The 17,927-nt window shown below is 37.0% G+C and overlaps 1 protein-coding gene across 4 annotated transcripts in view; it reads left to right on the top strand.

The window, feature by feature from the left end:
* Fez2 (fasciculation and elongation protein zeta 2) overlaps positions 1-17,927 on the top strand; it is a 50,061-nt gene that overhangs the window by 10,479 nt on the left and 21,655 nt on the right. For 3 of the 4 annotated variants that reach the window (XR_013088590.2, XM_076832905.2, XM_076832903.2), the window contains exons 4-5: positions 2,007-2,148; positions 4,435-4,703. Coding sequence is in view for 3 of the 4 variants with exons in the window: in XM_076832905.2 (XP_076689020.2) it covers positions 2,007-2,148; positions 4,435-4,703 (411 nt within the window). In the remaining variant the exon portion in view is untranslated. Of the gene's footprint in view, positions 1-2,006; positions 2,149-4,434; positions 4,704-6,450; positions 6,553-17,927 lie in introns of those variants that run through there. The other variant, XM_076832906.2, reaches the window with a different exon arrangement.

The raw sequence follows: 17,927 nt of genomic DNA, 5'->3' as shown, positions 1-17,927 counted from the left end.
GTAAATGATAGTTATTAGAATTTACTTATTTGCCTTAGATTGTGTGGTTATATTGGTTAACAGCTAACTCTTCCACTGAGAAAAAGAAGAAAGTTTATAGAGGCTGAGGAAAATGAAATTTTGTTGATTGGGAAGATTTCTAATCTAAGTATTGTTACAAGCTACTTAAAGCCAAGGTAAAGAATATTAATTTTCCTATTTCCTTTAGATTTGCCCAGACATGGGGAAATATCTGTGTAGAAATTATTTAGTTTTTGTAAAATCCTGGGTCAGACTCACTGGCACATATTAGTAGCACCTCTTATATACTCCAGGAAGAAGTGAGCATTATTGCTGTGGAATGTTCTATAATGTCAATCCTGTGTTCATTTGAAAGCAGTTGAATCGGCATTCTCATTTTCTGAATACTCTGCCCACCTCTCTTGTATTGTCCAAATGTGATGCCAGAATCTCTTCCTGAAATAAAATGTTCCATGGCTTCTCAGACTGTTAATTCTACCACATTCTATTTTTAGATTGGAAAGAAGAGGTTCAGAGATACCTTATGGCAAGCTTGGGAGGTGCACTTTCAAGATGTACAATAAAAATATGTCATTTTAATACACTTAGTCATATTTGTGGTTGAATTTTCCTTGAGTGGGAAAGAGCGTGGTGTTTAAAAAGCAAGATAATAATATTTTAGAGGGCTTTTTTGAGGTAGAACATGATCTCCCAGAGAAAGATGTGACCCTGAGGGTTTACTGCCTCCTAGTATGCCTGAATACAAAAAGTTATGCCTATTTTTAAGCCTTAGGGAAACGGAGCCTCTAGCCTCCTGGGATATCTCATTGCACTGTTTGCAATGCTTGTTTTGGGGCATTTTCTTACTAATCAACATAATCCTCCCCTTTCAGATTTACTTTTGTTTTTCCTCAGTAGAAGTGCTACCTGTTAAGCTCAGTGATTCATAAAGCATGTTAAATATGCTTGTGATATTTTATACCTTCATTTAATTGTATTTTCTTTAATAGCTTTCTTTTAATCCTTAAATCCTTTTTTCAAGTATTGAGTAACTTTTCTGGCTTTCCTTTAAAGTTTTTTTCCTTCTCTAGTTTTAGACTTTGGAACAGGATGAGATACAGTTTTGTGATGTTGTATATGACAGTAGATCATTTGTTTAAAAGGCAGATATAAGTTTTCCTGTTACCTAAGGCTTTTTTCCTTTTTTTTTTTTTTTTTTTTAATGCTACCAGCATTGAACCCAGAGGCTCTTAAACACTGAGCCACATCCCCAGCCCTTTTTATATTTTGTTTTGAGACAGGATCTCACTAAGTTGCTTAGGGTCCCACTAAATTGCTAAGGTTGGCTTTGAACTCTCAATCCTCCTGCCTTAGCCTCCCAAGTCACTGGGATTACAGACAGGTGCCACTGTGTCCAGCTTATTTCCTCCTTATGCTTCTACATTTTAAGTAATATAAAAATATCCCTTTATCTTTTATTGAATTGATATGTGAAATTCATTTTTTGCTGCTAAACTTTTGCTACCAGAGAGGTAATTTCTTGCTTTATGTATGTTTTATATTATTTTCTAAATTTTATGTCCAACTTTTCATTGAATAGCTTTAGACTGAGCGCTTGCATGTGGTAGATGACAAATTTTCTTTTATTTGCTTCCTTTTAACTACAACTTTTTGATCTGATTCTGTTCTGCCTGGAGTAAATTATATAAGTGAAGCATCATTTCTCAGACATTGCAAGATCTGGTAGGGCCCACTGAATCATAACAGATGTATTAAATCATATTCTATTTAATTTTTTGTATAGTATATTGTAAATTGCCTTTGAGCCTTGTTCACTCTTACAGTCGAAATTCTGAATGTTTGGAACACCCACTACTGCACACTGTTGGTTAATGAGAATTTAATGCTTTTCTACTTTGGTAGCCTCGGTTGAGCACCATGATACATACAGGTAGATCATTTTCTCCCTGGATATTTGACTAACAATGATGTGTGTATTTTGGAAGGTTATTGAAGAAATTGAAGAAATGATGCAGGAGTCACCAGACCCAGAAGATGATGAGACTCCCACACAGTCAGATCGGCTTTCAATGCTCTCCCAGGAAATTCAAACTCTTAAGAGATCTAGTATGAGCAGTTATGAAGAGAGTAAGAGATCCCCCTCACATCTGTGTTCTTTGTGCTTTTTGTCCTTATCACATATCTCTAGGAAGCTTCAGTTCTAGAAGGCTGGGTTGCATACCTTCCTGGTCCTCTGATAATACAGTACTCTGGGCATATTTTTCTCATTGCTCAGGGACTATGTTGTATTCCCCTTTTAAACCCTGTATTAGTTTGCTGGGGCTTCTGTAACAAAGTACTACAGACTGGCTAGCTAAAATAGCCGAATTTTTTTTCCCCCACAGTTCTGAAAGAGTGAAGTTGTCAGCAGGGTTGGCCTCTGCTGCTTGTGGATGGCCTTCTTTTCCCTGCGTTGTCACATGGTCTTCCCTTTTTTCCTTTACAGTGTTTGTGTCCACATCTTTTTCTTCTTTTTTGTTTTGGTTGTGGGATTTAGCCCAGGGGTACTTTACTACTGAGCTACATCCCTAGCCATTTTTTTGTTTTTTGGAGATAGGGCCTCACTAAGTTACTTAGCACCTTGTTTAGTTGCTGAGGCTGCCCTTGAACTTGTGATCCTCTTGCCTCAGCTTCCCGAGTAGCTGGGATTGTAGATGTGCACCACTGCACCTGACTTAAAATTTCTCCTTATAAAGACACAAATTATATTGGATTAGGGGCTAGCCTAATACTTCCTTTTAACTTTACCTTTATAAATACCCTGTCTCCAAATACTGTTACATTCTGAGGTAGAGGGGGTTTGATCATATGAAATTTTGAGGAGACATAGTTTAGTCCACAATTAACAAGATACTTTGTGTTTGTTGAAAATAATTCCTATCTTTACAAATAGTTGTCTTCAGAGTAGCTATGAAGAATTTTGGAAATCAAAATTATGTTTGAAGTGGATCTGGTATACATGATAATGAACTGTTAAAAACTGTGGAGTTGGTTATTTTGAAGTTTCCAAGTATGCATAACTCTCCTGTGAATATTCTGAGCTAAGCATACATTTATTCACTGCCTGGTGACTAGTCCCCTTCTTGAGTAGAAAGTGAGTAGGTCCCTATCTGCTTAGCCCATATCATCACTTAGTCTTATGTTTATGGTATGACCAGAGGTCTGAAACTTGGTTGCCTAAATCCCTTTGGGTGGTGTGTGACTTCCTTTCAACATACTGAAGGTCTTACAACTAAATTCTTTCCACTGGTCTGGTCTCACCGTATTGCTGTAGAAAGGGGCTTGACATTGTTGGAGTCCTGATTGCAAAATCCAATCCTGATACCTGATAATATATTAAAAAATATTGTGTTAGTTTACTAGGGCTGCCATAACAAAGTACCACAGTCTGGGTGGTGTGAACAACAGAAATTTATATTCTCACAGTGTTGGTGTAAGCAGTCAGGTCCTTGGTAGGTTTGGTGTCTGGTGAGGCCTTTGCTTGGCTTGCAGATGGCCATGTTCTGCCTTTGTCTTTACATGATCTTCCTTCTATGTCCTCTGCTCTGATCTCATTAATTTCTTTTGTTGTTGTTGTTGCAGATGGACAGAATACCTTTATTTTATTTGTTTATTTTTATGTCGTGCTAAAGACTGAACCTAGTGCCTCATAAATGCTAGGCAAGCGCTCTGCCACTGAGCTATAGCCCCATTCCTCTATCTCGTTTTGTAAGGATAGAAGTCACACTGGATTAGAGCTCACCCTAAAGACCTCATTTTAACTTAATTTCTTCCTGAAAGACTTTTCTCTCAAAATCATATAGCCACATGAGGTACTAGGGGTGGGCAGGACTTCATCAGTGTTCTCTTTCTCACGTGAGTGAAAGTGTTAAGAAAAAAACCGAAAAAGGGTATCAGGGATTGCTTTCTTTCATCTTCCAAGTCCTCAACAAAATTCACAATTTGGGGTACATATGATTAAATATGTATTTAGTTTAATTCTTTTAAATCGAGTCCTTTCTAGAAATGTCCCAGAATACTGCTCACTTGCTTGCATTTCTTGTCAGCAGGTGGCTTCTGTACTCTCCCTCTGCTTTTATGTGTGTACCTTGTGTAAGCTTTCTCAGTCTTGACTGAAGTACTGCTCTTGGGGTACTTGATTTATACAAAAAAGTTAAAAGTTTTGTTCTACGTTTCATCTCAGCCAGCTGAGAAGTGACTTTGCCCACCTACTTCTACTCAGACCTGCCCACCAGAAATTTTAAGGTTCTGAGAAAATCATAAACAGTTTAGTTGGTTAGAATATGATTTTTTACTCTTTGGCATGAAACACCTGCTGTTCTGCCTTGAAACACTTTTGTCTTAGTATCTGCTGTACTTTGTTTTTGGTCATAGGAGTGAAAAGGCTCTCAGTATCTGAATTAAATGAACTACTGGAGGAAATTGAGTCTGCCATTAAGGAGTACTCCGAGGAGCTGGTACAGCAGTTGGCCCTTCGAGATGAACTGGAGTTTGAAAAGGAAGTGAAAAACAGCTTTATTTCTGTTCTTATTGAAGTCCAGAACAAACAGAAAGAGCACAAAGAAACAGCCAAAAAGAAAAAGAAACTAAAAAACAGCAGCTCTCAGAATGGGAAGAACGAGAGAAGTCATATGCCAGGCACAGTAAGTGATGTTTTGCAGGAGGCACCGAACTCTAAAACAGGTAGTCCCAGCATACTCTGCCAATGGCTGGGGTGCAGGTTGTACCTGTGTGAGAGTGTTGCACTTCTACCCAGAGTGCAACAGGAACTCTCTTCCAGAATGTCCTGTGCTCAGCTTCTTCAGAAAGGTGTTTCTTGGTAATGCTTTTAATGACTGGCTGCGTAATTTTGAAATGTTTAAGAGAGAAATAAGTGTAAGAAGGTGGGGGTAACTAGTTTTTAATATTTCAAAATGTTAATATTGGTTATTTGTATTTGGTTGGTTCTTATGACTGCTTTTCTTATTTTTGCTTAACTCTTTTAGGTTGTATAATAAGAAATTTAAATGGGGTCCATTTAGAGGTAGCAGGACTATGCTGAGCCTAAAAGCACAGATTAATTTGTAAATAGAGTCCTCCTCGTTTTTTGGCAGGTTGGAATGCAAGGATGTCAGTAGCAATTGCATGATATTGCCATTTGCTCAGGTAATTGGCAGAACAGAATATTATTGATAGGTGACAGTAGGTAGAATATTTGAAACTTTGACACTTTTTAAATGTTTTTTTTTTCCTGTTTTGTAATTTTTTCTTAAGCAGTCCTATTAATTTCACTTGATTAAACTTCATCATGATCATTAACTGGCAATTATATAAGATCTATCTCTTTATTCATCTTAGATGTCTTTCATTTTCTGCAATCAGTTGAATCCTCATATATTCCCACTTTGACTTTTGAGTGTGAAAAAATGTTGGTTTTATTTTTAGAGTATTTTTCCTAAGAGTATGTATTTTTTTAATTTGTCATCTTGATAACAGTAATTCATATCAGAAATGGTTGTTATGGCTTACAATAATATAGATTCTCTCTTTCATTAAGTCTTGAATTATTTTTCTCTAAAGAATACTTACCAGAGAAGTAGATCTCACTGATTAGATGCTGATGGAATCCTAGAAAGAGAAGAGTTCTAGATTGTGGACCATTAGTGAACAGCTGATACAGACAAGATGATGCATAACCATACAGCCCAATCATGGCACTTATTAACCTATGAATAAAATCACATTTTCTTAGTGCAATATCCATTTGTACATAATTAGAAAGGTCAGAACTTATGAATTAACTTAGAAAAAGATATATTTATTTAATCATTTCTAATGACTACTCTGAAAAAAAAAACCCTTATATTTGTTTGAATGTACAGGACCTGGAAAACTTGATTTAAAATATCAAGGACAGTATTTCGTGTTTCCATCTCATATTTTAAAAAATTGCACCCTTTAAATTGCCCTATTATACTGGTGAGTCTAAATAAATTGCTTAGTGAAAAAGTCATAGTATTGTTGGTAATTTCTACCTAACTGCTTTTAGGGATTACATGTAAATCCTTCATTTATTGGTGTTAATACTTGGCTGAGAAAAATAAATTTATCTCCAGAGGGGTTTAAAGGCTTCATTTTGTAATTCCCATATAAAATGGGCTAGAGTGGATCCTTTGTGTAGTCTTACATGGTGTTCCTGTTCAGAAATGGATTTGGCAAGGCAGCAGTTAGATTGTATATGAACTTTCATTAGTCTTGAAATAGATCCATAGAATAATGATTTTTTCCACAATATTTGAAATTATGAAGTGGCTTCTTGAGTCCCTATCTACTATGTGTGTCAAAAACTTTAATTAGGACTGTAATGGCATGGCTTAGCTTCTGGTACTTGTTTCCTGTATCTTTTTTTAGCCCCAAATGCTAGAGAAAGACCATTCCATCTGTGACACAACAGCTTGAAACCTGTGATTTGGAAAATAGTGATATGTGGCTCAAAAGAAGTCCAAAGTAAAATGACCAGTTGGATAAACAGATTCCAGGAGGTATTACCTTCCTAAACATTTTATATAACATAGAGTTTTGATGGGGCCTGACCTCTATGAGTAAGCTATCATTAATGAAACTAATTTTTAAAAAAATGGTAACCTTCTTATAGATGTCACATCTTATTTGTTTTTCCAATTACAGTCACTCTTTTTTTCCTACCAGAGCTGTTTTTGAGTTAGCAGCACTTAAATGTTTTCCTTAAGCATTGAATAGCTGCCTTCAATTTTTTTTCAAGCGTGTTTCATTGAAGTAGTACATCGATTTGCAGTTGGTATAACACTTTATTCATAATTGCTACCTTGTGCTCTTTGGTCCAAATATACTCTAGCAAACTATCTGGGTGGGAAGAGAGCAGAATTAAATTCTTTAGGTGTTAATTTTAGAGACATGTTTTGTTTGAAACATTTGCTGCCATGGGGGAAAAAAATATGGGGGTTAGGGATGCTATTTGAAGCACTAGAAAATTTCATCAGAACTGGTAAATACCTTAAATAGTAAAGAAAATATTGAGTACTTTATAAAAGAGAAATTTATCTTGATTTGAACTTTGATTTTTAAAATAATCATAATGTTATATACTGGATAGGATAATAATAAAACAGTATAATTCATTCAGCAAATATTTGTGGAGGGTCTTCCTTGTGCCAAACAGTGTTCAAGATACAGTGGTGAGTAAAACAGACAAGACTCATGCCTTCCTGAAGCTTAGATTCCATGTGGGAGACAGGCAGTAAACATGGAAAAGAATGGACAGGTAATGTAGTAATAAATGCTATGAAGAAACCAGAGGGCTGGGCAAGGTGTTTGGTGGTGATGCTAAGAAGCTGTTTTAGATGAGGTAGCCACTGTTCTACTGCTCCTCCCGATTGGCAGGAGGTAGCACAAGAGTGATCCATTCTCTACATTTCCACCAACCATGGGCGTTATTAACGTTTATTTAATATATATTGGTGAGATAACAAAGCAATGGTTTGATCTGTTGACTATCGGTATTCTTTGGTGAGTTACCTATTATATAATATTTGAGATGGTTTTCATATTTATGAGGGTACATATACTTCTGATATGTACCATACTGTTGTAGTCTGTAGCTTAAATGTCTCCTCTGACACAGGGCAGGCTCCTTACAGGCTCATTTGTTGGCACTGTTTCACTAGCACTCCACCTCATTTCCAATATATGGAGATTAAATTCTGAAAGATTTGGATTTGTGGTATTTAATTATGACTCTTTAGGATTTTTTAATTTTTTTTGGCCATGCTCTGTTTATATGTAACATCTTCACAGGTTGTTGAATTTTAGTATCAGTCCTCTTGAGTATAGGAGCAAATTGAAGTATATAGCAGGTTAGGTTTTAATTTAGTAGTTGGCATTCATCAAGAATTATCTGAAGTTGTAAAGACATTGCTTAGCTGCTTGACATCATACTTAGTAAACTTACAGAGGTAAAAATGGACAGATTGGGGCTAGGGTTATGAGTCAGTGGTAGAGTGCTCGCCTCGCATGTGCAAGACCCTGGTTTCGATCTTCAGTACCACATAAAAAATAAATAAAATGAAGTTATAAAAAAATGGACAGACTTAGTCTTTGAAAATCTAGTAATGTCTCTGAATTATAGGACAAATGAGATTTCTTATTCCAAGTCTGTGGTTGAGAAGATAAGAATCAATAGTATTTTCTGTTTGCTGTAATAATCACATTGAACTTTCAACAGAGTCCTAGTATCTTATACTTACCACCCTCAGAAATGTCTAATCTCTGGGATGGGGTTGTGGCTCAGTGGTAGAGTGCTTGTCTCGCATGTGTGAGACCCTGAGTTTGATCCTTAGCACCACATAAATATAAATAAAATAAAGGTATCATGTTCATCTACAACTAAAAACAATATTAAAAAAAAAAAGAAAAAAGAAATGTCTAATCTGAACTACATCCTGAAAACTTGTGGGATATTACAGAACAGTGACTAGTGGGTACTGGTGAATACAAGAAACTGTTGTAAAAAGAGTCCTGTTTCTCTAATTTATTGCTTTTGGGGATTGGGAAGATAATTGTTTAAAGATGGGGGAGAGGTAAGCTTAGATAATAGTTACTCTTTCTTGTATACGTTTTCTTTCACAGATGCCTTGCTATGCCTTTGTGACTCATTTAGCTCCTATATGACTAATGCCAATTTGTTTCCTTTTTACATGCAAAAGTGCCCTCAGTAATAGTTTTCATTTACTCTTGACCAAAGCTGACTTTAAGGTAAGAAATTTTACTTTTATTTAGATGCCATTGTTAGATCATCCTGAAGTTATTCTAATTATCCTAGATCTAAATTAAGAAAGAACCATTCTGACACACATCTACTTGAATTTGGGACTTCTGTTTTAAAAAATGGAGCTGGGCACTGTGGCTCACACCGGTGGCCCCAGTGACTTGGAAGGCTGAGGCAGGAGGATTGCAAGTTCTAGGCCAGCCTCAGCAATTTAGTGAGATCCTGTCTCAAAATAAAAAATAAAAAGGACTGGGGATGTAGCCAAGTGATAAAGCACCCCTGTATTTAATTCCCAGTACCAAAAAATAAATAAAAAAAAAAAAACAATAACAACAACAGGGAGCTTTTCCTCCTTATTTTTAATTTGGAAATCTTTAATGGCACATATGCTAAAATATTCCATTTGAGGATTGGCAAGGCAAATTACTGTTCAAGGGCCAAATGCAACCTTCATCTTTTTTTTTTTATAAATAAAGTTTTATTGTAATGTAGTCACATCTGTTCATCTGCATGTCATCTGTGACTGCTTTGATGCTGCAAGGACAGAGTTGAATAGTGTGTCTTGCAAAGCCTAAACTAATTACTGTCTGGCCCTTTATGGATAAAACATTTTCAACCCCTGATTTAGATATAATATAAAATTAAAAATTAGAGGAAAAAACGTAAACTCCATTTATATGAGTTTGTATATATTAAAAGATATATTGCGTCCAAAATTTCTTGTAAGTTATTGCCTTGTTTTATCCTAAGGGTTTGTTCAGTTCTTTTCTGAAGATCCCAGTGGCAGCAGCAGCCTGAGTTACTCACAGATGGCCACATCTTGGCCAGTTCAACTCCAGACCACTTGCTGCAGGCTCCTTGCCTAGCAGTAGCCACTTGTGCTGGGTATGTGTTCAAGTCCTGGTGGCTAGGGGAAGAGAGCTGGAAGGTAGACCATTTGGGTCTAGATTGGAGTGAAGCAGAAGGCATAAAAATGTTGGTAGTCCCCTCAGCACTCTGTATTTATACATAACAGAAAGTGATTTTAAAGAGATATAGATGTAGAAAAAGAGCTGGTCTCCCCCTCACCCCTTTTTCTAAACAGTTGGTGCTTGAGAGGATAAAATCTGGCATATACATATACTGGAATATAAATATTAATACATTTTCAACAATAATTTGTTGATTATGATTCACAGTATTCTTCTGCATTTTTCTTTATTGCAAAAAGCATTTCTTGAAAATTAGTATTAGGGCCATGGAAGTTCATTGTAGGGTAGAGAAAAACTTGGATGTGTAATGGCTATTATTTTGATAAGTTGAAACTATGAATTTGAATTACTTTAGATGTGGAGCAAATTTATTTTATGAAGGCTAATATTGTCTAGAAAAAATATTTGTCACTACCAGTTTTTTGTATATTATTATTATCTACTGTTTCTTTTCTGTAGTGTGTGTTAGGATGGAAATTTCATGACCCAGCAGGTAATGTAGTAAAATCAGGAGTCCATTCTTGATATTTGTGTCTTTGAGAAGTCATGTTAATATGACACAGGTTCACAGAAAAGCTGTAATAAGCTAGGACATTGAATTCTTTTTATATAATTGGCTTAAGGTATCTATAAGAATAAGCAAAGAATTTATAAAATTACCAAGATTAATTATTTTCCTTTGGTTTGAACATGTTTGGCAATAATTTAAATTCTGTATTCATATTAACTTACATCAAGATTTTAAAAAGAGGGCTGGAGATGTGGCTCAAGCACACTCGCCTGGCATGCGTGTGGCCCGGGTTCGATCCTCAGCACCACATACAAACAAAGATGTTGTGTCTGCCGAAAACTAAAAAATAAATATAAAAAAAAATTCTCTCTCTCTCTCTCTCTCTCTCTCTCTCTTTAAAAAAGATTTTAAAAAGATCTTCAGATATAAAATATTAAATTATTTGACACTATTCTACTTAACCCCTAGCTTAGAATATCTTTGTGTCATTTCTTCTACTTTGAAAGTGAACTTACAACATTGGATTTTAATATTGAAAACAGTATCAAGTATCTGCTTTGAAATAATTTGTGTTTTTTAATCTGTTTTTTTTTTTTTTTGGAAAAAATATTTTTTGGTAGAAATCCCTTTTATAACTGCTTTATAGTCCACATTGAAATTATTTGACTTGAAGCGTCAGAACAGGATGCTGCTTTTGCCTCTTTAGGTGATATCTGTTATCTTAACTATTTGAGTATTTTTATTTTGTAATTTTTGCATTTGATTGTTGTTTTTCATTCTGTATTTTTTGTGTTTTATTTCAATGATTTATAAAAAATTAAAACTATCATTTAAAACTTTATGATTTGATTTATAAAGAACAATGATGTTATTCTTATTTCACTCTTTTGAACTTTTTGAATATAAGGAATATTAATGGGGTAGATTCGAATAAATCAGAACAGATGGGGAGCATTCCATGATTGCTTTTCCTAACCTTTTTTCTAATACTGATCTTTGATATTGAGATTTTTGAAAGCTGCCCTGGCTGGTAAGAGATCTGTGCCAATTAGTTCACATGAGGCTGAGAGCATACGTGGTGGCAGAAATAGCCTCAATTTCCTGGCCTCCTTGCTAGTTCTGCTTTTTCCTGTCATGGATCTTGTTTTGGGAAATTAGTTGAGCTGGTTAATATTCCCGGCATAGAATGGGATGATGTATTTAGAATTCTAGAAAAGAAGGAACAAACTACAATCCTTATCTGGTTCTTGTTGCTTTTTCTTTTACAGTGTTTTTGATTCTTTTCCTTTTATTGTTCAGAAAGACCTTGAGTTACCTGAAACTGTTACTTGTTTTCTGTTTATGCTCTTTGGCTGATTTCTATATTCAGTTGTAGATAGTAATGGGTGTTCTTTTTGTTGTCTCCAGTCCCTTAAGCAAGGGCTTTTAATCAGGAGTATAGTATTTCTCAGTGGCAATTTTATTTATTTTTGCAGAACTTGATATACTGTTTTTGCTGTTATGGAGAAAAGAGAAAGGTATGGTTGTTTCTCTTTGGGAGTGATACCTAAAATGTTGTTCTAGACTCCTTTTAAGAGAATATAGCACAGGTTTTTTTGAATATTGATATTTGCCAATCTCTTTGCTAAAGTGCTACCCATGGATTATTTCATTTTGTGCTCACAACAACCCTAGAAAGTAGATGATATTATTGTTGTTGCTGTTATTATTATTATTACAGTTTTATGAATGAATAAATGAAAACTCAGCTGAGGCTGCAGCTTACAGAAGCAGCACACAGGAGTGAGGAGGTGTGGAGGTATAAAGATGGGTGCAGGGAACCTTGCCAGATTTCTTCTTCTGAGCTACGTAGGCATGTTGTATGTGTGCTTGGAGATTTTGGCCTGTTTCTTTGTCTTTGGGATTTTTATCGGTTTTTAATTTTATATCTTGTTTTATACTTTGTTGCTCCTGGTTTTGTCTGAGAAAATCTTCTAGAGATTGATTTTGAGACTTTAATATATACTCACACCAGTAAAGAGAATGATCATGAAGCAGTTATGAATTTTCTCAGTATGAATAATAATATTCCTGAAGGCAGGTCAAGTCACCCCTTCCCCGTCCTTGCCATCTTGCCATACTACTGTGGCATTTTGTGGTAGTGAGGACAACAGTGAACTAAATGCTGTGTTGTTTAATCATTTTCCTGCTTATTGATGGGCTCATGGCAAAAATCCCACTCTGAGAAGGGCATTTTACAGAACTATTAATTGTCTCCTTCCTATAGAAATGCATAGTTGGATTACAGGAGAGCTGTAGAATGAGAATCTTCACCAGCTTTGCACTTTGAATTTGGTCATTTTGGAATTCTTTGTATGTGGGAATGGTAGATTAGATAGACATACCTAATGTTTTAATAAATAATGATGTATTTTAATTAAGTGGTAGCAAATCTTCAATGTCCTTCATTTTACTCAGCATCCATAACCCTGGGACCTTATCGCACTGCTTTGGCCTATCTGTGGTGCTTTGACCTTGAGACATGCTTAGCAAAGAAATGATTCCCCTCCCCCACTGCTTCCCTCATCCCTCCCCCCCCCCCTTATAAAATTTTAGGCATAGAGAAAAACCTTCCCTCTGGCCCAGTTAAGCACCATAAGCACCTAATAATACTGCATCTGCTCTTGAGATTGTAAATGTAGTGTTTCTAAATGAGGTGACGTTTACTAAAAAGTAAATTTAATCTGCCTCTGAGGTTTTATCATTTTAAAATTCATTTTGCCTTCCAGAAGGGTGTATGATTTTTTTGGAATTTATGGACAGTTGTAAAGCCAGACCCATCATGTGCTCTGCAGAGTTCTCTTCCTGGTTCTTCCTACTCCCACTGCCTCTGCCTTTCTATTCCTTCATCTTTCTCAACTTCTTTGGTCTTCCTTGCTACTCTGGAGCTACTCTTTGCTATCCCAGGGGCTTTGTTCTTAGTCATTCCACGCCAGCAGTACTGTTGTAGCTTACTTTATTGATCTTGTGTTGATTTCCTAGAGTAGATTCTTCAGTGGAACTTTTCAAAATTCTGATGTTTGCTCCTTTGACCAATAACTTCATGTCATGTCATTGTTCTCTGTTCACACATTATTTTTACCTTTGGTTCTTCTTTTTGCCCCCTTCTCTCCTGCAAGGGTTAAGAGGCCTCATGCTGTGGTGCAAAGATCAAAGGCTCTGAGACTCTTGGGCTCTGGAGTTAGGAGACATTACAAATGTCTGTGACAGCTTAGCAGTTCTTTACAAATGCTTGCTATGACCAGGCTCTCTGCACATTGTCGGGATGAAGAGATAAATAAGACCTAGTCTCTCTTCAAAATGTCCTCATGTCCTCATGAGAAAATGAAGCCACTGGAGTAGACAGCTCTGCATGTGCCTTCTTGGCTGTGCAGGTCTGCCATTCTGTAGTTCTCATGTGACTTTTTAGTTCTGTATTGTAGTGTGTGTGTGAGGGGGGGAGGGGGGTATGTTGGTTTTCCTTCTTAAAACATAATGTATCTTTCTGATTGAGGTAATTCCTTGATTTATAGAATTTATAATGTAACATTTAATCATCTCCTTTCCTGTGAGGACGCAGGCCTTAGCAGGTTAGTGACTGTGCTTGTGTTACAGTTAGTGATAGAACTAGGAGGGGACTCAGATCTCTGATTTCTTTGCCAGCATTTTTCAGTCAAAGTTGATATTAAAATTTTTTATAATTACAAATACTTTTGACTCAGGTGTGACTCCTGTTTTCATACAAAAATCTACAATTATTTCACCAGTATTGCTAGTAATTCCAGTAGAGTTTTGTAGTTTAAGTAAAAGACTGTTAAATCAGATGCCTCCTACAAACTGAGGACTGGCTTGTGCTTTTTGGAACATACAAAAGAAGTATCTCATCTGGCCTTATTTCTGTCCTTGAAGATTTTGAGAACTGAGGTGAATTAACTAAAATTTTTGTTTTTTACTTTCTCTATTTTTTCCCCCCAGATTTCATGCCAGGTAGCTTCCATTGAAAATATCTTTATTGGCTGGCCACAGTGACATGTGTCTGTTGTCCCAGCTACTTAGGAGGCTGAGGCAGGAGGATCACTTGAACCACCCCCCGCCCCCCAATATATCTACAGTCTTTTCTTTGTTTACTACTATTAGACAAACATTTTTTGATCCCAGGTTATATTCCAGGCATAGATGTTAAGGATTCAGAGTAAGTTACACATCTCCAGGGCTGTGATGTTATCTATAAGGATGACAAACCATCTAGCGTATTTTACTGTGGTGATTCTCAACATGGCCATCAGTCAGTGTTTGAAAACATTTATCATTATCGCAGCTGAGCAAGGAAGTTGGGGACAGTGGCACTGATACCTTGGTGAGTAGAGGCCAGACGTACTGGTGGACATTCTGCAACTCACAGATTTGCCCCTACCACAAAGAACTATTCTAGTTCAAGGTGTCAGTAGTATCAAGGTTGAAAAACCAAGTGTAGTGTGAAAATTGCTGTACTCCAAACTGCTACTGGTTTTTAGTGTTTTCTGTATCTGGCACTGTTCTGTAGCAGAGGTGTGCATGTATCACTCTGTCATCACTTGTTTTAGGGGTCTGGAGTCGCTGAGTTGAATCTCAAGAACAGGTGTAACAAGGAGGGGACAAGCAGAAAGAGAACATAGGGAGTGGTGTGTGCAGCCACCTGGAAGTGCCAGTTAGGGACATCTGGGGGACTACATGTCATTGATTATGACTGGAGCTAGAAGTAGGGGAGAAATCTGGAAGATGAGGGAGGAGGTGACTCATGAAAATGCTACAGAAGTTGAAAACTGGAAGCCAGCATATAGATGGTTTGTGTGGCATTTCTAAGGCATTGGCCTTTACTAAAGACTAGAGGAAACAAAAAAGGGGTTTTAAGTAGGGTAGTTACATGTTGAAATCTGTCTTTTGGCAGTGGGACTTCAGAAGTTTCAGGGAGAACTAGTTGGAAGGACTCAGCTAGAGATAAGGAGTTGATTACGAGACTGTTGTGATCATTCAGGTAAGAATTGACCAAAGAATTGACAGTAGGGATGGAAAAATGGTAGACTTTCTAAGGTAATGATGAGGTTGAATGGTTGGTTGGGACACTAGGGGAAGGGGAAATTAGGGAAGTGGTTAACCATTGACTTGGGTAAGCATAGGTAAAACGTGGGAGAACATGGTGTCCACAATCCTGGATATCTCACAGAAAGATCTAAAATATCTGGCCCCCTTCTCCAAGGAAGGTGCATAGGTTTGCTCAACAGTGATTGCATTTAGCCTCAAGGCCAGTATCTTTGGGAGTTGTCCTCCTTTCCATCAGCTCTGGGTAAAGCCCCTGTGATCCAAAGGTTAAGCTGGCCATTCCAGCACACCCTGCAAACAAAGCAGGGGAGAGGAGAGGGTTGGTGCAGTAGAAACCCATTGGCAGAAGCATGGCATGGAGTCACTGATAGTTACCTTTACAAGCCTGCTTGATAAGAGCAGCAAGACTCCTGTGGACAGGCAGCAGAGTGAACTCTGTGGCAGGCAGGTTTGGCTGCTTTTGGTTATCCGAGAGGATCTCCTTTGTCCATTGTTTGCTGTGTCTCATCTGGGATGGTGTCACCTCCTCAGAGAGCTTTTCTCTGACTTCCTTCCAAAAATGTCATTGCTGTACATTTTTGTCAGTCTTATTAAGTAAGACTTCCTGGTATAAAGTATTCATCCAGTTTTTAATAGCACTCTTTGAGATATTGCCAGGGCACGTATTATTTGCAGTCATCTAGTTCATTTATTTGTTTTACTTTCTTTACCTCCAATACATAGGAATATTAGGTCAGTGGGGCCTTAGCTGGTATGTTCACTTTGCATCCCTATTACCTGGAATAGTATCTCACTCAGTATATTGAAAGAATGAGTAAATGAGTAAGAGAGTTATAGGATGCTGAAGGACAAACAGGTTCTCTTTTGTTATGGGAGAGGAGGATGAATTCAGTTTTGGACATAAATTTTAGAAATACAGGAATATAGACATATCCAGTGGGCCATTAAACATTTAGTGAATACAAATTTAACATATAATAGGTACAGATATCCAATTGGATGTCGAACATGCAAATCAAAAGCTCAGGGGGAAGGACAGTAAAGATTGTGAATATTTACTGAGCCCTTACCACATACCAGTCCTGTTCTAAGCACTTTGCTAGTCTTAGGAAAATGGAGCTGTGGATTAATGGAGGCACACTGAAACTATTGAATGGTAGTGTGCATGAGAGAAAAAATAGGGAAGAATCCTGGGGAACTCCGACGTGTAAGATATGAGTAACAAGAAAAGCATCCCTGAGAAGCAGCAGCTAGAGGGCCAGGGCAGGGAGAAATCCGGGAGAGTATGTTATTGATCATCCAGGGAGAAAGAAGGTCAGGGAGCGGGCATTCCTGATATCTTAGAGAGGTCTCAAGTGGACTTGAATGTCAAAGAAATGACAGTGGGAAGAGCTGTTTCAGGAAACTCTGGGGAGAGGAAGTATGTTGAGGATTTGAGAATTTAAAGTTGCCATTGGGAAAGAGCCAGTAGAGAGAGAGAATTTTAGAATGCAGTAAAGGGAGAAAATTGTTACTGCATGGTTTCTGGGGAGGCAGGAACTCATGGCAACTGGAGCATTTCAAAGAGGAATGTTTCCAGCCATATCTGTTAGTTGTCCTCCCTACACCCCTCAGAAACTTCTAATTTTCTTTTTCTGTAATTCGCCCAGTGGAACAAGAAGCAGTTGAACTTTGCTGGCTGCCCCACTGCTGCCCTGATTCATCTGGTGGCTGGTGACAGGTCAGGAGCCCATGGGCCTGGTTGGCTGCAGCTGCTGACTTGGCACCATCGGTGCAGCTGCTGAGAGGCCTTGCCTTGCACTTTCTTCACTAGCATCAGTTGGTAGTTTTGTATTTTTCAAGGTTGCCATGGTCTCCCATGAATATATTTCCACTTATTTCTACTCAGCCTCAAGTTCTCGTTGCATGAAAGACACCTTTCATAAGTAGCCGGCTTTCTAGTAGTTGAAATGGTTCAACAGTGTCCACAATTGAGTATTTAATGAGGAAAACCTAAATCACATATGCGTCTTATGAATTTAAACAATTAGGTATCTGAATGGTAAAGTAAATTACCATTTTTGCAGTGTGCTGTCCAAATATAAAAGTGTACCTTAGTTTCTCAACATGTGAATTCTAAAATTTTTCACTTTGGTGGAGATTGTCTGAATTTGTGTATAGCTTTTAACATGCCCATAAATATTGGAACCAGGTAATGTAGACTAAAATTAAGTATTTTTCTGTTTGTTGCTTTTCAAAGGAAATATATTTGATGAAAGCATTTTTTTTAAAAAAAGTACTGTTTATGTGAAAATAGTTTCCTAAATTTTTATAGCAGACTAGACTAGAGACCATGATGTTAATTCTTTGGATAATTTGTATTAAAAAGTGTGAACAAATTATATAATAGCATGTGGAAAATCTATAAAAATAGTTATCTATATTTTTGTTTTATTTTGTTTTGTGTAAAACTAGCTCTTTCCATCAAAAGTGAAGAGTGGTCAAAGTATCTTGACCAGACATTTGA

Source organism: Callospermophilus lateralis, chromosome 14 (genome assembly GCF_048772815.1).
Source record: "Callospermophilus lateralis isolate mCalLat2 chromosome 14, mCalLat2.hap1, whole genome shotgun sequence".
Classification (NCBI taxonomy): domain Eukaryota; kingdom Metazoa; phylum Chordata; class Mammalia; order Rodentia; family Sciuridae; genus Callospermophilus; species Callospermophilus lateralis.
The sequence above is the reverse complement of the archived record's forward strand: the minus strand, read 5'-3'. Positions and strand labels throughout refer to the sequence as shown.